Source organism: Cavia porcellus, unplaced genomic scaffold, assembly GCF_034190915.1.
Source record: "Cavia porcellus strain 051 isolate PalLab524CR breed Dunkin Hartley unplaced genomic scaffold, mCavPor4.1 scaffold_8, whole genome shotgun sequence".
NCBI lineage: Eukaryota > Metazoa > Chordata > Mammalia > Rodentia > Caviidae > Cavia > Cavia porcellus.
This window is the reverse complement of record NW_026947491.1, coordinates 95,646,461-95,665,669: the sequence shown is the minus strand read 5'-3', so window position 1 is coordinate 95,665,669 and position 19,209 is coordinate 95,646,461. Positions and strand designations below refer to the sequence as shown.

The 19,209-nt window shown below is 54.2% G+C and overlaps 1 protein-coding gene across 1 annotated transcript; it reads right to left on the bottom strand.

Moving 5' to 3' along the window:
* Positions 1 to 2,945: 2,945 nt before the first annotated feature.
* Isx (intestine specific homeobox) lies at positions 2,946 to 17,599 on the bottom strand. The gene is made up of 4 exons (XM_063255553.1): positions 16,887 to 17,599; positions 6,538 to 6,689; positions 5,537 to 5,653; positions 2,946 to 4,982 (listed from the first exon to the last, which is right to left on the bottom strand). The coding sequence occupies exons 1-4, from the start codon at positions 17,017 to 17,019 to the stop codon at positions 4,743 to 4,745; spliced, it is 642 nt and encodes a 213-aa protein (XP_063111623.1). The 5' UTR covers positions 17,020 to 17,599; the 3' UTR covers positions 2,946 to 4,742.
* Positions 17,600 to 19,209: the final 1,610 nt, after the last annotated feature.

The following is a 19,209-nucleotide window of genomic DNA, read 5'->3' as shown; positions in this document are numbered from 1 at the left end:
CCTGACTTGAAGTTATACTACAAAGCTACTGTGATAAAATCAGCATGGTACTGGAATAAAAACAGACCTGAAGATCGATGGAATAGATTAGAAGATACAACCACAACTACAAACACACTCAGCCACTTTCTCTTTGACAAAGGGACCAAACAAGTTCCCTGGAAAAAAGATAGCATGTTTAATAAGTGGTGCTTCAAAAAACTGGCTCTCCGTATGCTGAAAACTAAACACTAGACCCATGTCTGTCACCACGTATTAAGCTAAAGTCAAAATGGATCAAAGATCTAAACATTAAAATAGAAACACTAAATCTGTTGGAAGACAAAATAGGTAGAAATCTTGATGACATAGAAGTAGGCAGAGAATTCATGAACAAAAATCAAACTGTGCAGGAAGTACTTGCCAGAATCAACAACTGGAATCTCTTCTTATTAAAAAGTTTTTGCATGTCAAAAGAAATCTTCAATAGAGTGAAAAGAAAACTTATGAATTGGGAAAAAATTGGGAAAAATCTAATTATCCCTCAGACAAAAAAACTTCTATCTAGAACTTATAAAGATTTTTTAAAAATAGACCCCTAAAACTCAAGGACCCAATTCAAAAATGGGCATCTGAGATGAATACACATTTCTAAGATGAAGAAATACAAATGGAAAATAAATATATGATGTTTAACATCATTGGTCATTAGAGAAATGCAAATTAAAACAACACTGAGATTCTATCTCACTCCAGAAAGAATGGCCAAGACCAAGAAATCAACCAACAACAAACGCTGGAGGGGCTTTGGGGAAAAAGGAGCTCTTCTCCTCTGTGGATGGGAGTATAGACTGGTGCAACCACTGTGTAAATCAGTGTGGAGATTTCTCAAAACACTAGGATTAGAGATTCCATTTGACCCAGCTACCCCATTGCTGTGCATTTTCCCAGAAGAACTGAAAACATTTTACCACAGTGATATATGTGCACCCATGTTTATAGCAGCACAATTTGTAATAGCCAAATCTTGGAAACAACCCAAGTATCCATTAACTGAAGAATGGATTAAAAAGATGTGGTATTTTTATACAATGGAGTACTACTCAGCTATAAAGAAGGATCACATTGAGGCATTTATAGGTAAATGGATGTGGCTTGAGACTTTACTCATAAGTAAAATAAATCAAACTCACATGTGTAAATACCACATTGTCTCCCTAGTGTAAGAAACTGAAAGAGTAAATAAGATACAAAATCTTAAATAAATATTGTGAAAGGGTAAGAAATTGCTCAAAGGGGGAAAAATAACTTGTATAGGGAAGAGGAGAAAAGAAGAAAGGGAAAAGAAAATGATATAAATTTGAATGCATACATTTAAGATAACTAAGATGATTATATGTCTAGTTCTAATAGTTCTTGGAACAAAACACTAACATTCATGGGGTTAGATCAATTTTACATGTTTATGTCTGGTAATCTGAGTAACTCTTTTGAAGATAACTATGCAAAATAATGACTTTGCTCCTACCACCTTGTTTTGAAAGCCTATATTGTTGTTGTTTTGGGTTCTTCTTATTTGTCTTTTTTGTTTCCTGTTTTTCTTGTATTTTGTTTTGTTTGTTTTTCCCTCTAATACAGAAGGGATAGATATACATGTATTGGCTTATCTTAATCTTCTCCTAAAGAAGTTCACAAGAATTGATTTTATTATGTGTGATGGTATTAACACTTCTTAGAAGAAAATGAGACGTTATGGTAGCCATCTTGTTTTGAATTCCAATAATGCCTTTGTTCTTTGTTTTGATTGATTTTAGTCTGTTTTCTATTATTTGGTTTCAATATGGGTGAAGGTATGGACAGCTATTTCAAAGAGAACAAGAGACATTATGGTAGCCACTGTTGATGTCCTGTTGTCTTGTTTTGAAATTCTGTGGTGGTTGCATTGTTTTGTTCTATCTGTTATGTTGTGCTCTGTTTTGTTTTGTTTTATTCTCTTTAAAATAAAAAAAATAGAACCATGAAATGTCAGTGCATATTAAGGAAATGTTACTGTATTACTAAGCACTTTGCAGATGTGAACTTTTAAACTTGAGTTTTTAAGGAGTTTAAAAAGCAATAAATAATAATTTCTTCCATTTATAATGTGGGCCCATAAGTTTAAAACCTTTATGTTATGGTGTCCCCATTCAAAGGACAAGGAAAGTGAAGTCAAAGAAATAAAAGTAACTTTATAGTGGGAAAAACCTGAAAGATGCTGAAACGGACATATAAAAATTAATGGGCAAGCCAGGTGTGGTGGCGCATGCCTGTAATACCAGCACTCAGGAGGCTGAGGCAGGAGGATTGTTGCAAATTCAACACCAGCCTGGACTAGAGTGTGAGCCAAGGCCAGCCTGAACTGCATAGTGAGACCCTTCTCAAAAAGACAGCTACTACTACTACTACTACTAATGGTGGGTAGTGGGCATAGTGACCCTAACCTGTATTCCCTGCCACTTGGCAGGCTGAGGCAGGAGGACTGTGAGTCAGAGGTCAGCCTGGCAGCTTAGGGAGATCCTGTCTATAAATAAGGAATCAAAAGGGCCGGAGGGGCGGATGCTTGGGTTCAGTCTCCAGTTTTGTAAAAGCAAGGGAGTTCACCTAGTATAGTCGGCCAGGATGTCGGCCTCTTTCATTGTCTTTGAGCTATTTTTAGCTTAAGACAAAGGAACACTTAGCAAAGCAAGTGATCCTTATCCACAGGAATGCAAAGCAACTCTGTCCCGGCTTACTTCCCTGTGGTGTCTGTGGTTTAGACGCGTGTGCACCTGTGCACCTGCCCTGTGAAAACGCGTTTTCTTCTGGCCCCGTCCTGAGTCTTAGCAGCTCCCTCATTTGTTACTGAGTTTGATAAAATCACAACCCCTGTTCACTTTGTAGCTGTCCTAGCCAGGTGACACCACGATGACAGAGTGCCACAAAGGGTGTTTGTTAAGGAACAGAACTTTATCGGCTCATGATTCTGGAGCTGGTGTCCAGTCAGCGAGGCCCAGGCTGGGAGGCACAGGTGCTTTCCACCGCCAGAGCGAACTGAGAGACGAGAGAGGGGCCCGCTCCCACCATGAGGCATTAACCCCTCAGAGCCAGAGCTCCCGCGGCCCACAACCCCAAAGGCCCAGCTATAATGCTGTTTCCATGGTGATATACACACTTTTGAGGCACACTGAAACCAAAGCAACATTTTCATGCTTTTGCCTTTTTAAAACCGCTCTGCTTGACTCCCAGGTGTGTGTGCTCACAGCTGGAACCAGCCTCCCCAGACTGGCGCAGGCATGACCCACAGGCCTCTTTGTGGGTATTCATTTTAGTCTCGGAGCTCTTTGCAAAATTCACGAAAGCAGTGAGCCCCTTTTCTCTGGGAAAACAAACACACAGCCATGCAGAGTTCTGCACTCTTCCGAGATTCCTTGGCCTCCCAGAAGCTGGGTAATAAGGTCTAGGAGGGAGCTCGGGCTTAGGTCAGCACAAAAGGCTAGAAGGGGCCTTGGGGGAGGCACGCTTCTCGTGATGTGTGCCAAGCGCTTGCTACGGGTCTGAGGGCATCAGCTTGTTTGTGCTAACAGTCACCGGGAGGCAAGAGGTCAGGGAAGAAGCACATAGGGAGGGTGGACCATTGTCCACGGTCACACAGCCAGGAAGGTTTCTAAAGCGATCCCTTTGCTCCATGGATATAAAACAAAAATCCAAAGGGAGGAGGCAGTGGCCTCATGGGATGCACAGCCACCTCTGTGGTGACTCGATGACTTCTGGTCACACTGTGAGCACAGCCTGTGCCCTGGTTGGCTTGGGCCAGATACCAGCACATCACAGACACTGAAACAGAGGCCCAGAGGACTAGTGGTAAGGTTACTGGAACAGTGCAGGCTAAGAGCTAGCTAAGAGCCGGCTCCCTACTCCTGGGCAGCCCAGGATCGGGGCCTGCGGGAGATTCCTAGAGGTCCTGATTGCTGATGGCCCAGCCTCGGGGAGAGGCCTCATCCCAGCAGCAGGGCAGGGGCCCCAGCAGCCGCTTCCCCTGTAGATGTGAGAATAAGGATATCACTCCACAGAGGCACAGTGGATCAGGCTGTGGAGTCACTGGTCCATTTTATAGACAGGGAAACTGAGTCTCAGGCAGAGAGGCTGTTCCTGCAGGGTCTCCCTGCGGGAACACAATGAACTAACAGAAATCTTAGGCTTTCCAGGACCGAGGGAGGTGGCTTCCAGCTGCCTCTGCCCTGTGGAAGGTGGCGGCTCTGGAAAGGTCCCTGTCATCATCCCCATTGGCTGCACGATGATGCCTTCCCAGTCTAGTGGGACAGACAGACACCAAGAGGCCACTTCCATCCTGCCCTGTGGTGCCACGTTGGAGCCCAGAGGCACAGCCAGATGCTAGCCCCGACCACACAGGAGAACCCAAGGCATGGTCTCTGTCCAGCTGTCTGTGAGTGTGTTGCAGCAAGTGCTGAGTGGACGTGAGGCCCACAGACTTCTTAGTCCCTCCACGGCCCCTGCCTGTCCCGGCTTACGGAGAAAAGGGTCCCTGAGGTCACTTGTGCACTGCTTCGGGCTCAGGAGAGGCCAGAGGGGCAAGGACTGGTGGGAGTCACATAGCCACTCCCAGCATGCTCTTGCCCGGCCATCCACTGTCCTTCGTGTCACTGCCGCTGCGGTCAGCATAGCAAGCTGGGCTGTGAGCTGATTTTCCCAAGGTCTGGGCACTGCTGGCAGCACTGACACAGCACCTAGGTGGAAGTGGTGCAGGTGCTGTCCCACCTGGGAGGTGGCGGTGGCAGGAGGTAGAGGCCGTGTGCACAGGTGTTTTGGATGGGGGGCCCCAGCAGGGGCTGCATCTCCTGAGGGTGTTGCAGCAGGAAGGCAACCCCGGCAGGCACCCAAGCGGGTGCTGGGGGGCCATGAACAGGCAGGGAGCAGCCCCAGGGAACAGCTGGGCAGTGCAGTGTGGTGGCCGTTGGCACGGAGCCCTGTGGGGAGAGGCTGAGCTCCAGCGCTGCCCAGGCCTTAGATTTGGGGCCGAGGCTGTGGGGGACAGCAGTCACCATGGGATGCTTAGGGCCTAGGCTGGGGACCCCTCAAGTTCCGGGAGGCACAGCAGGGCTTTGGCCTCAGAGGGCAGTGGCGTCTGGTCTGCTCAGGGCTGCACTGCCAGGTGCCGCACCCATAGGCCCTCAAGGTTTAGGGAGCACTTCCTGGTCCCCCACCCTATCCTTGCCCAAACTGTTATGGCCCCAAGAGACACAGGGACTCTCCCCGCTGCCCACAGATGTATGTGCTGGGCTTCACTCTGGCCATCCAGGTCTGGTTCTTTGCTCTGTGACTCGGGTTTGCAGACCTTGTCTGAGGACCCAGTGGCTCTGTGGTCGTCACTCAGGGACAAGGATGGGAACTTAGGGCCAGTGCTTGTCTGGTGCAGACCCCCTTGGCCTGGGCATCACACTCAGCCCTGAGGCCCCCATGGCTGGGTCAGGCTGGGATGCCCCAATGATGTTCCCACCCACCAGCAGGTCAGGCCACTCACAGCCACATCCAGGTTCAGGGGCAGGGCCGAGGCAGCCTTGCCCGGCTGCTGTGGGGATGCCAGGCCGCCCATCTTCTCTTGTTTTCGCCGCTTGGCACGCTGATTCTGGAACCAGATCTGTGGATAGGAGAGGCAGAAGGTGGGATGCATGCAAGGGGCTTCCTCCACCCCACACCTCTCCAGCACAGCAGCCACCCAGCCCTGGACAGAGCAAGTCTGTGACCCAAGAGGGGATCAAAAATTCAGTGGACGTTTAGGTTAAAAAGTTATTACAGTAACCTTGCGATTGACCTGCCATCTTTCTCTGGGTAAGTGTCTTCATCATCATCCCAGCACCTTTAGGAAGTGTGGCCAGCAAACAGTGTGGTGAATGCTGCTGCCAAGTGCCACCCAGCAGAAGTCAGGCTCACAAACACACGTGTACTTATCTGCCTTATTCATCAGAGCTGGCATTGCAAGACTGGCTCTTCCTTCAGGTCTGAGTGACCACAGAAGGTGAATATTCGAATGGATTCAAGACATGGTGGCAGCCAGGACAGCACAACTAGAGACATTTAGGAAAGGGGGCTCCGGAGCTGCTGCAGGAAGCAGCGAGAGCAGCGGGATGAGTGTGTTAAAAGTGAGGGGGAGAATTTTGAGAGGGATTAATGGTAATGTGTCTTTTACCGTAATAAACATTTTATTTATTTCCTTAAAGAATTCGCTCTTTTTAGGTAATCACATTTCCTCTTTTTGATCATAGCTCATCTTGGGAAATGGGCTACAAGCCGCAGGAAGCAGAGCTCAGACACAGAGCTGGGTGGACTCAGATGCCTGGTATCTACCTGCTCCAGGTCCACCCAAGAAGGGACATGGCTTAGAGTGACAGTGACTTCCCTACTGGAGAAATGATCCTGGGCCAGGGTGGCCATGCCTGAGGCTGGAGCCAGTTAGGGTTTCCTGGGCCCCTGGGGATCAGGAGTCTGTGGCCCAGGGCCCTGGTGGGTAGAGGGTGACTGTACCTGTACTCGGGCCTCTGGCAGTTTGATCCTGGCAGCCAGCTGGCTGCGGACGTGGACGTCAGGGTAGTGGGTAAAGTGGAAGATCTTCTCCAGCTCCTGCAGCTGCTCTGGCGTGAAGGTGGTGCGGGCCCTGCGTCGGGCCCTTCTCTCTGCTGTGGGAGAGGCCCAGGGGTCAGGTTGGGCCAGGGCCACCCTCTTGCCGCTGCCCAGCCTCACTCTGGGCAGGGACCCAAGTCCTCTTTCTAGGACACCCTGCCTGGTGCTCTGTAATGCCCGAGGCCACATGATGCCTGTCTACAGCCCCCAGAGATGCCTCTGCTCTCATTCAGGAGCAGCAGGGTCATCATTGCAGTAGAGCCCGAGTGGCCATTAGGACTGAAGCAACCACCTCCCGTTCCTTACAGAGAAGTAGGACAGCCCTGGTGTCAGGCACTGGGTTATGGAACTCAGGCCTGACGGCCTCGAGGTCGGTGTGACCTGGCCCAGGGAACTGGGAAGCACGTGAAGGAAGGCGCATATCTCTGGCTATTGGCAGAATGCTGCTGACCCGACACTCCTAAAGCAAGATAGCATCTGCTGAGCAGGTTGTACAAATACAGACGTCCGGGCCTAGAGAAAATCTGGTGCCTTGTTAAGCTATTCCTTATCTGCCAATTCTCTGTACTGGGGCTCCATGAAGCACATGCTGACCCTTCCCTGCGCATCTTGCTTGCTAGTGAAAGTGGTCAGCCGTGAGATTGCTGTGCTTGTCCACTGGGGGCAAGTTCTTCCTGGTCCACTTTACCTTAAATTTTGTCCTTGGTCTTTCTGTATTCCCCGCCATTCCCTGTGCAGGTATCTAGGGATCTGATCAGCCTCTGGCACTCGGCTGCAGGCTGGGTTACAGTGAGGTTTCTGCTGCTGATGGGAGCTGTCCAGCCATCTCCTGACCCCGTTCACTGCCTCCCATCCCTGTTTATCCTGTTTCACTCAGGGATGACAACATCACTTGTGTGCCTCAGTTCAAAGTGCGTTTGGGACCCCTTGCTCTAAAAGAAGCTGAGAGCTTTCCCATGTCTGGTGACTGGTTGAGGCGGGTTCCAAACAGGGCTGGGCTGCCCTGAGGCTGGGGATGCAGTGCCCAGTAAGGAAGCTGGCTTCTGCCTGTCGCAGCCCCTGGCTACTTTCCATCCTCTGCAAGGTGGAGGTGACTCCAGGCAGGGCTGGACAGAGTGGATGGAGAGCACACCTGGGCATTAGGGGAGGGGGAGGGTGTGGTTAGTTGAGGCTCCAAGTTCCAGAGCCGCATGGTGCAGTCATGCTCACAGAGCAGATGAGGCCCAAGGTGTGCACTGGCACTAGGGCACTGGCCCCATCCAGGGGCCTCCTCTGGGTCGCACCATAGGCCAGGATGCCTCTGCTGCCTCTGCCTGTGCGCCTGGCCTGTTCACGTTGGTGTGCTCGCCCCCTCTGGGCATACCGATGTCACACACTAGCTCTTTCCTGACCACTCCATGGTCTGGGGTCTCGGCTCTTGCCTGCAATTCTGGCTCCCATAGCTGCTCTGACCCCTGAACTCATTTTCATGGCCCCTGCCATCCCTCTGGCCTTCCCAGCCCTGGTGGGACGGCACTCGGAGTGGTTATGCCACCTTGGCACAGCTTTTCCTGCCCAGGGCCAATTCTCTCTGGGCCAGCACCCCACCTGTTGGAAGCCCCTTTCCATACTTGCCAGCAGCCATGGGAACTGGACTGATGTGGCCAGGACTTAATGGGACCTGTCAGAGTTGACCCCTGAAATCTTCCTGTCTTGGAACTGGGCTGGAGACAGTCCCCAGACATAGCAGACTTGGGCACCTCGATCCGTCAGCCTCCCTCCTGTCACATGACTCAGACTGTGGGCAGCAGGGTGCAAAGCAGACTTGGGGTACATTTGGGAGGGCAGCTGCCAGGGTGTGTTGGTGGATTAAATCTTGGCTAGCAGGGGTTGGGAAAAACTGTCAGTTCTGATCTGAGCAAGAGGACATGTGTGCAGGTGGGGCATGTTCACATATGGGGACCTCAAGGGTTTGCTCTGGACACACCAAGCCTGCAGGGCAGGTGGCTGTGTTTCGAGGCTTGTGGCTCAGGAATGCAGCTCAGGTGTGCGTTGGCCCTTGATGTCCTAGGAATGATGGGCCCTTCAGGTGGGGAGTGTGGTGGAGGAGAGCAGCCAGGTAGACTCAGTGGGAGGCCAAGAGCCCTCCAGAGGGATGGCGGTGGCTAGGGGTGGGGGCAGAGGGCTGTGGAACATGAGTACAAGGGGATGCATAGTGTTTCCCACATGGTGCAGCCAGACCAGCTGCAGCGGGGACAGGAAAGTGCTCCTTGCAGAGTGACTGCACCTGGGAGCCCAGCACCTGAGGGCCGGAGGCATGAGGACTGCAAGTTCAAGTCCAGCCGGGGCAATTTAGAGACTGAGCGAGGCCCTGTCTCAAAATAAAACAAGGTCAGGGATGTACCTGTGTGCAAAGACTCTGGGTTCAGCACCCCAACCGAGAAAGAAAAAAAATATGCTCCTTGCACCCAAGTGCTTGTTTACAGAATGAAGAATCAGATAGTGTTGGTGGAGCTCTGGCTGGGGCAGCCGCAGTGGCAGAGGCTGGGGGACTGGGGCTCTTGGCTCGGTTCCCTGAGCTCTGAGGGCAGGGTCACGGCTCCAGCCTGCCTGAGACACAGCCTCTGCGACAGCGTTCTGGGGTTGTGGAAACAGCACAGATGGATGTTTGGGTCCACTGGCTTGCAGAGGGAATGCCCTGGGCTCTAGGAGATGGCCCTGTAGCTCCCTTTTGTGATCAAACTGCTCTCAGATGGTGGTCGGGGTTCAGGTACCTCCTGGCCCTGGGGTAGCTCCTATGCACAAGCTCAGGAAGTAGCCACCTGCCTGTCCCTCTCTACTGCGGGTAGGGGGCAAGTGCAGCTGGTGGCCAGCACCCAGGGAAGGTTAATGCAGTTGCACTGACAGTGACAGGGAGATTCAGGAGCGGAAAGTCCTGAACCACAGAGAGGGCTCTGTCGTGTGACGCCTTGTTAGCTGTCTCACATCCTGCAGGACTCAGAGGACGGCAGCAGTCAACTGGAAGGGAGGGTAGGGGCTGAGAATCGGTATGGATACTTGGGAAAGCTGGAGATGGCCCAAGAGAGGGAAAGGGCAGCTTTCGTCCCTCCCTTGGGGCTGTTATGCCATTGCAGAGCAGAAAACTCCTGCACTGGAGGCTGAGACCTGAGTGCTGGTCCTGATTCTGCTCTGTAATTGGGCTACGTCTGACCCCTTCTCTAGCCCGTGTCCACTCTGCAGTGTGGAGGAGGAGACTGTTGGATGATCTAGTGGCCTTGGTCAAGCTGGCCCTCGCCCCCTGAAATTTGCCTTTCCCAAGAGGCTGAGGAGCTCAGGGCCAGGCTGGGCCTTGTCTGGGGACGTTGCTGGGAGGACAGAGGCCCAGAAGGAGACCAGGTCTGCTGCCACTGCGGCAGACCCCAGATTTGTGGTTTTCTGGGCCCCTCCTCCCAGCCCCCACTCCCATCTGGTCTTGGCCCATTTTATACCCTCAGAGCTGGTTTGCTGACTCTTAGCGGTATTTGAGGAGGGTGGACAGTGGGGTTTTGGGCTCCAGTCTCCACGGTGTGTGTGGTGGTGGTGGGATTCTGACCTTTCCTCTTCTCGTTCCCTTCCCTCCCTCAAGTTCATACTGCTTTTAAAATTTTGCTTTTAAGAGAGGCGTCCTGTAGAGCTAGTTGTGTGCTTGAGGAATGAGGCTGAAGCCAGTCAGAGAGGACGGTGTCACCCCTACCATGTCAGTCAGTGAGCAACTTCTCTGCACCCAGGCTCCGAGAGGCACTGGGGCCCTGAACAGGGCTCGAGTGACAGTGTTCACTCATTCACTCGTCCACAGTATCTCAGATGAGCACCACGACAGAGTGCCGTGCTATAGAAAGCTGCCAACACCAACCTGTCCTCGGGGTGGTGGTGGATTGGTTGGCTATGTGTTGCTGAGTCTCCTGGGACTCAGATCTGAGGAGCACAGCATGCTGGGTGTGTCAGAACCAGAATACAGAGAACAAGACGCTGTGGAGAACAGAGGACTAGAAAGAGAAGGTGGGTGTCATACTGAAGAGCCAGTGGCTCTATTTGCCAGGAGGAGACTTAGGCACACAGGAGGGCATGGCTCAGGATGGACTCCTTGACAAAATAATTATTTGGGGCCTTGCCATTCTGTGACTGGGAAGCAGTTACCAGAATATCTGTGGGTGTCCTCATCCCAGCAGGAAGGGAAAAGCACCATATAGTGGTGGGTGAGGATCTGAACCCTGCTTGGTCAGTTTCTGACTACCAATGTCATGGAAAGGGAGCTTTGGACAGTCAGCCCGTTAGAACAGTGACACTAACAATGCTTCCCCAGGATTAGGGTTTGTCTTTGAGTGTGATGGTGATGGTGATGGTGAGGATGGTCATGATGATAGTGCTGATGGTGATGATGATGATGGTGATGGTGTTGATGACAATGGTGGTGATGGTGGTGATGATGTTGATGTCAATGGTGGTGATGGTGATGGTGACGGTGGTGATGATGGTGGTGGTGGTGAAGATGGTGATGGTGTTGATGACAGTGGTGGTGATGGTGATGTGTTGGTGGTGGTGATGGTGGTGATGATGTTGATGTCAATGGTCGTGATGGTGATGGTGGTGATGGTGTTGATCATGACAATGAAATAGTGAGAGACGTCTAAGATTCTCCTGTTAGAGAGGTGTAGGCTACCCTGTGGGAGTTGAGAATATCTTTTCCTAGATTCACTGTGTTCCTGGGTATCCAAGTAGATATCTATTTTATTTTATATTTTGGTACCAGGATCAAATACAGCCTTACTCTTGACAGGAATGCGCTGTGCCATTGAGTTGTATTCCTGGCCCCAGGTTTCCTGTTCTTATCTAGCCCTCGTCTGCCAAACAATCTGATCCAGAGAAACATGGAAGGAATGGTGGGAGAGGGATGCAGAGCATCGCCATCCAGTGAGCAGACCCTAGCATGACCTGAGACCCCCTACGAAGGCACGTGCAGGAGGAGAGACAGGCTTGGGCCAGGACGAGGTGTGATGTGGTGTGAGGTTTGGTCCACAGAGCCTTATTGTCCACTGTGTTCTCAGTCACACCAGCATGCCCCACAGCCACCTACAGCAGCACAGTCATAGGAAACCTGTCAGCATATTCCATGGAGCACTATCACTATGGGAGTTTCTCTCAGGCACCTAGAAAATTCTATTCTGGATCTTACTTTAATCTCCTTCCATCCACTGTCCTGCAAACACACAGTTCTCCGCAATGGACACAGGGCTGACTTCAGTAGCCTTGGGGAACTTTGAAGTACGGGGCTCACCACCATCACCATCATCACCATTATCACCATCACCATCACCAGTATCATCACCATCATCATCATTGCCACCATCACCATCGCCACCACCACCATCACTATTATCGCTATTACTACCATCACCACTATCAGCACCATCACTATCACCATCACCAGCACCACCATCACCATCACCACCACCACCACCACCACCATCACCACCATCACCATCACCACCACCATCACCATCACCATCACCGTCACCGTCACCATCACCATCACCATCACCACCACCATCACCACCACCATCACCACCATCACCATCACCACCACCATCACCATCACCATCACCACCATCATCACCACTGTCACTGTCACTGTCACCGTCACCGTCACCATCACCACCATCTCCTCTATACTTCCTGTCTCCTTGTCTCTGCCTATGCAGATGGAATAGGAGTCAACCTGACCATGGCTGTTGGGTGGGCAGCAAATGAGCAGTATCCCAGAGGATGAAAGTGGGCCCTGCCATTCAAGGAGGGGGCTGACAGGGGCAGCAAGGGGAGGCGATGCCACAGAGAAGCAGTCATAGGAGAGAGGCAGGGCAGCGGGATGGCAGGGGAACAGAGTATGACCAGCGTATGACCTGGTCCAGAGCCTGGGGCCTAGAGGGGCCTCTTAAACTCGGGGCAGGGAGCTGAGTGCATGGGTGGGGCTTCCCAGGCACTGTGCAGGCCTTTCGGATGTTCTGGGGCCCGACTCAGGTGGGACGAGGGGAAATTGGGGCTTGTTGTTCCAAGCAGGGTGGGGTGCCCTGCACAGAGCAGGAAGTGAGGGAAAAACCCTTGGGCTTCTTCCGGGCCGAGCAGCTCCCTCCAGGGCCCGCAGCCCACACCTATGGCAGCAGCACAGGGGATGAAAGTGGTGACACCCGCCACGCAAGTCACACTTCAGTGGTGCTCAAAGAGGATGAGTCAGCAGAACTTAATTAAGCCTGCACCATTTAACACATCAATCATAAGAAGCACACAATTTACACAGGTGAACAGGCTGCCTAATTATACAGCAGGCCTCGCGCCTGCTGCCTTGTGATCGCTGCTTCTCTGCAGGCTGCTGAGCAGCCTGGCTGGGCACGAGGACCCTGCACTAACTGGGCTCGACCCTGCGCCCTTTTGCCGGGTCACTTCCTGATGCATGCAGGTGTGTGGCCTCCTCTCTGGAGTCCTGGCTTTCTAGGGCTCCCTTCTGCACACATGGAGGGAGGAAGCTCCATTGTGCTCTTCCGAGGCACCCTCCAGGTGTCATTTGTCCCTTTCCATCGCTTGTTTCTGCGCCTTCTGTCCTGCCTGACTACTTCCCACCTCCCAAGGTGGCCACAGCTTCTTTTCCACCTGTGCCTGAGTGTTTTCCTTGGTCTTTGTCTCCTGACCTCCTACTCATCCACCAAGGCTCCAATCAATCAAATGTTCCCTTCTCTCCAAGGTTTGTTGTAAGACTTCTAGTGGAAACACAATAGGTTTTGTTTGTTTTGAAAAGAAAAGTCAGAGAGCTAAATTCCAGCTTACAACAACCAGCCTCCATATTTGTAGAACATATTTGTAAACAAAGCCAGCTCAGTCTTTGTGACACAGTATTCACAGTGATGACTACAGGATGGTGACATGGTGAAGTTGGTTACATTTTCCCTTTCCCTTTCATTTAATTGCAATTTTTAAATAATAAACATGGATTTTTGTGTAAATAAACAACAAAAAGAAACCAGCGGTGTGGGAAGAGAGAATAGAGGGAGAAACAGCCAGGAGGAGATGCTAGAGTCCCAGGCTGGATTTGGGGTGCTGCCTGGGTACTGGCCTGGAGCTGCAGTCTCTTGGTGGCAGCTTGTAAGGCAGTGCTGTGTGAGGCTGGGAGGCTTGGGCTCTGCCCTCACTGGTGCATAGGCACACAGACCAAGGTTCTGGGTCTGGCACACTTGCTCCTCAGCCTCCCTCTCTCCTGTGATGTTGTTCGGTGACACTAGCATCCAGGAGCTGTGGTGGGGCTTCTATAGGACTGTTTCTTCCTGTTCCTCCTGCTGTAGCCCTGATGTGTCACCTGCAGCCCCCATCTCCAAGGCCACACCCCTCTGCGGTCCTCCCGCAGGCCTTGGAGTCCATGTTCCCTTCTCTGTGTCTATAACTCCTTGTCTAGCTGGTGACTGAGTCATGACTCATGGCTTCACAACAGGGGCGCAGGTCTTGGAGGCTTACACTTGAGGGGAGGCACACACCATGGGCCTGTTCCCTCTGGCAATGCAATTGTATTTCAACAGTTCTGACTCTTTCTCTTGGAGTTGTGTGTGTGTGTATGATGTGTGTATGTGCATGTGTGTATGTGTATATATGCTTGTGTGTGCGCTTGTGTATGTGTGTGGCCCCCTACTCCCTCCAGCTGGGCAACACATAGACAACACCAGCTGTGTAGCTGGTGGATGTTTCAGAGTGTGACACAGGAAGTGTCACAGGAGTGACACATTCCTGCCACTGGAGGAATCCATACTTTGTCACCTGTCCTGCCCAGAATGCAGGGGAATTTCCTGCTGCGCTCTGCTAAAGGTTCGAGTGACAAAGCTGAGGAGTCACCAAAGGAGGGTTGTCCAGAGTGACAGGGCCTTGGGAACAGGGCCAAGAAATGTTGCTGTCTGACAAATGATTGACCCTGTCTGGAGAAGGGAGCCTCCTTAGGAGCACACCATGGAGAGAAGCAGAACTGAGAGCCCAGTGTGGAGACAGAAGCCAGCCATCGGAGGCAGAAGAGCCCTGAGACATGGAACCAGCTCAGAGCAGAGAGGTGGCCCCTGCCATGCCCCCCGCCCTAGCCCTGCCACACCCTTGGTCGCCATGACTGGTGCGACGTGGAGGAGGCAGCAGGCTGTAGAGACCCTGAGGACTGGCACCAAAGGGGCCGGCGTGATGTTCCGGGCTGATGGAAGGTGGAAGGTGACAACAAGCAGCAGGGAGCCTGGGTACTGGCTCTTGGGGCTCCCCTCACTCCCTTCGGTCGGTTCTGGAGAAGCCTGAGCTGACTCATGACTCTGACTGGCAGGGCCATGCTGTCCTTTTGTGCTCCCTGCAGGGGCACAACCAGGCTGGGTCTGGGCTCTGGCACCCTGGGGGAAAGAGGGCCCTCAGGCCAGGTGAGTGGTGACTCTGAGCAGGACTGAGGGAGACCATGAGAGAGTGGCTAGCCCATCCCCGGGGAGACCACAGAAGCGCACAGCCCGCTCCCCGGGGCCCTGCTTCAGACGCTCGTGTGACAGCCAGGGCCATTCCTCTTGGGGATGAGGAACAGTGAGGGAGGGACGGAGGAAGAGGAAGTGGAGAGGGTGAAGAAGTGGGACAGGTGGAGCGGGGAGCTGTGTCCCCAAAAACATGCCCTGGCCAGCCCAGGCGGACCCTCAGAAAGTGGAGGCTCAACAGAGGGAGTCAAGGCCGGGCCCTGAGTGGAGGGACTCAGGACAAGCACTTGCGATGGCCCAGTGTCCTTCTGCGGAGGAGGGGAGCCTTGCTGTCTGCAGACTGGGGAGTGGACAGGAAAGGGGCGGGGACCAGGGCTGAAGGCCTGGGCTGCGGAGCCCTTGCTCTGTGCGACCATGACAGCCAGACACAGACAGGCGGGGAGTGGGAGGAGAAGGGAGGACAGCAGGTGTGCAGCGAGGTGTGGAGAGAGACTCGGAAGCCAGCGCAGCTCCAGTCTCCTCAGGACAGTGCAGGCTGGAGGGGTGATGTGAGCTGGCCTGGGGACCACAGGGCATGAGTCAGGGTCGCACACCCCTGCTGCTGTTCTGAGTAAAGTTTTCTGTAGCACACACAGCCTTGCCTTCATGCCTGTGTGTGGGCCTTTTTCAGCTGAGTGGCAGTGGCTGCCTGGCCACCAAAGCCCAGAGTCAGCACTTAGCTGGCTGCCATCATGGGTGTCCTCAGATGCCATGGTTCCTCGGGGCCGCAGCTCCCAGCCATGCCAGGCAGGGTCAGTGCAGCCCAAGAGGATCTGGTGGGGACTCACAGTCGCTAACCTGAGTCTGCTGAGATGGCCAGTCACCATCATGGTGTTAACCACCATCAGCTCCCACCTGGCCCAGATGAGCCCACAGTTACCCATAGAGCAGGTGGGAGCGTGGGTCTCCACCCCTGCAGGGGTTTCTCCCTCATTTGTCCCCTCCTTCCCTCCCCAGAGCTGTGGGGTGGGATAGGTGCAGACTGGTTCTTTCCAGGGTTGGGGCCTCCAGTGGAAAGAGGGTTCCTCCTGATTCAGCCTCTCAGATTATGGAGGTTTGGGTATCAGGTCTCCTCTCCCAAGAGGAAGAGTAACTGGAAGCCTCCTGGCTGTTTCCACTCCATGGAGACCTGGGGCAGGGTGAGAGTGTCCTCATGGGAATGAGAAGATGGGGAAGAAGGAAGGTTTTGGGGGACTGGCCCTGCCCTGCTGTGTGCAGGCTCCATGGTGGGCACAGGGTGCCAACTTTTCTGAGCCTGGGCTCTGCAGGGGGTCCTGAACCCCAGGTCAGAGCCACGCAGGCTCTTGGAATGCAGTCCTGGGCCTGCCGAGCTAGAGTTGGAGTCTGCCAGCCTGGGGAGCTGTGTTCCAGTGTCCCAGTGACCTGATGGCAGCTACCCACAGCCCTGGGAAGTCAGCAAAGCGCAGGGGCTACCCATCACCACCACAGGAACTTTATGCTCAGGTCCTGAGTGAGAGGGGACAGGGTGGGTTGGAAGGCAGGGCTGGAGGGCCCTTTGGTCACCATGTCCAACTGGGATGGGTTGTGCTAACATTGTTCCCCACTGAGCAGACGGATGGGGTTGCTTCAGGGAAAGGTGAGGTCCCTGAGCCTGAGTGCGGTGCCCAGAAGCCTTGAACCTGGAGGCTTTTCCACCATGGGCCCAACCCTCCTCCAGCTGTGGTGCCCATCCATGCCTCGGGGCAGTGGGCAATGATCAGAGCCACTCACCCTGGGGCTGCTCCTTCGGGGGCTCGAGCCGAGCTTCCTCACAACGCTGCAAGGGCCTGCGGAGGATGGCCTCGATGGAGAAGGACAGGCCCAGCTTCTTGGGGGCCCCACTGTGCGTGGTGCTATTCTCCATGCCCTGAGGTGAGCAGGGCTTGGGCTCACCGTGTTCTCTGCCCAGGCGAGGCCCGGGTGGCAGGTGCAGAGGTGGGGTGAGGAGCCCCCTGCTGGCGTGTCCGGATGTTGTGCTCTGTCAGGGACTGCATGGACACAGTTCTGGGGCCAGGGGCAGCTACATTCCATGGGCACAGCAGCTCTTCCAGCTACCTGGCACAGAGGGAGCCATCACAGCTGTGGGCCTTAGCGCTCAGAGCAGCTTCCCAGACGAGGCTGGGTCCTCAGCTTCTGACGAGCAGTGAGGAGCGGAGAGGAGAGGCCAGGTGGGGCAGGAGGCTTTGTCACCTCTGCCACCCTTCCCGTGGCCCAGAACCCCTGCAGGTAGTGGGCTCCACGGCTGGCCAGTCTTCGGGGGCGGCCCGGTGCCCTGCCCGGATGTTTCCTCCCCAGCTGTGCCTGCCAAGTTGGGCTGGTGGAGCGGTCGGGGTCTGGTGGAGCGGTGGGGCTGCCTTCCGTCTCCTCGGTCTCCTCTCCCTGCACAGCTCTCTCTGTGCCTGCCCAGCCCCTCTCCCCTTGGGGTCCTGCTGGCTTCTCCCTGTTCTCCTTGGCTGGAGCCAGCAGTCACTGACAGCTCTGCAGTCAGTGTGTAACCTCAAGGGCGGTAAACACTGATAAGGGAGGGCAGGGCAGTGTTGTCTGGGATGGGCCCTAGGGCCCTAGGGGGGCAGTGCTGGTGACTTGGGTCCCTCTCCCTGTGTTCCTAGAGGCTCGCAGATGTCAAGCAGCAAAGGCCTTCCAGGGACCCGGGGCATGCATGGGGAAACAGGCCAGGACCTAGGGGTATAGTGGATAGGAAGGTGAGTTTGGACTCAGACCCTCCCTGGAGCTCCAGGAAGCAATCTGGTCTCCGGCAGGGGGTGGTGACTTGGGGAGGCTCCTCCAGGGGGCTGAGGAGGGGCAGGTGAGGTGGCCCTGAGTGTCAGGTGAGACCTCCCTCAGAAAGGGCTGGGCTCTACTGCAGGGGTGTGTGAGCCCCGTGGCCCAGCAGGTCTTTGTCCATGCCAGTCTGGACACCCTGGGCGTGAATCAGGGACCTTCCACACTCTGAGGCTTGCATCTCCCACCCTGGCTCAGGGATGGGGCGTGGGAAGACTGAGGGTCAGGAGCAAGAGGCACATGTGCTCTGCTCTCGTCGGGATGGAAGGAGCCACATCCCTGCCCGATGCAGGAGGGGACAGTGGTGCTGTCCTCTGTATGGGGGAGATGGCGCCTGGACACTGACCAGTCTAGGGGCTGTGTGGTCAGGGCTGGAGTCCCGGAGATACTAGGCCCGAAGGCTGGAGGTTGGATGGTGCTTCAAGGGGCAGAGGCCGGCGGGTTTTCCATTATGGGGGCAGAAAGGTCCTTGTGGTGCGTGGGTGTCAGGAACAAGGCCAAGGCCAGGTGTGGTGGCCCACACCTCAGACTGCGTCCAGCACCCTATAAGACTGAGGCAGGAGGATCGCTAGTTTAAATCCAACTGGGGCAACTTATTTAGTGAAATGCTGTCTAGAAATAGAAAAATGAGTGAAAAGGGTCTGGTAGCCGTGGCGGGAAAACAGCGCCGTCCCCAGGTGCTGTCCCCGCAGCCCAAGGCCACACAGCCAGCCTGCAGCAGGTGCCCACTGTGGGCACTCTGTTACCACCCATAGGGCACCCAGTCCCCCTCTCAGTTTGCAGATGTACAGCTGGGGACGGAAGGGGAGGTAGGTGAGGGGGTCTCTGTTTCACGTCTGTCCCAGCATCTCTGCCCCACCCGGCTGAGCAGGGCTGTGCTGCTCCCAGCCTCGGCCTCTGCTGTCCCACCCAGGCCCGTGTGAGGCACGGGTGTTTCCTGAGCACCCTGGACACCTGGGCTCTCGGGAAGCAGAGTGGCTCTGCCCTCCTGAGGGATGCACTGTGGGAGCAGCAGAGGGGAGAAGGTGCAGAGGCCAGGGCCAGGGGCTTGGGATTCAGAGTGGGGCAGGTGTGGCTGGCTTGAACTCTAGCCAGAGGCCAGGTGGGAGGTTTTGGGGCCCACCCACCACGGCAGGCATGGTGCAGTGCAGAGGCCCCCTGCTCACCCACCTCGCCCACGCTACCCGTTCTTGTCATAGTGGCCATGGAGCACTGGATCTAAGCGAATGACTGGACCCTCCTTGCCTGTAACTGGGAGGTTGTCCTTGTACCA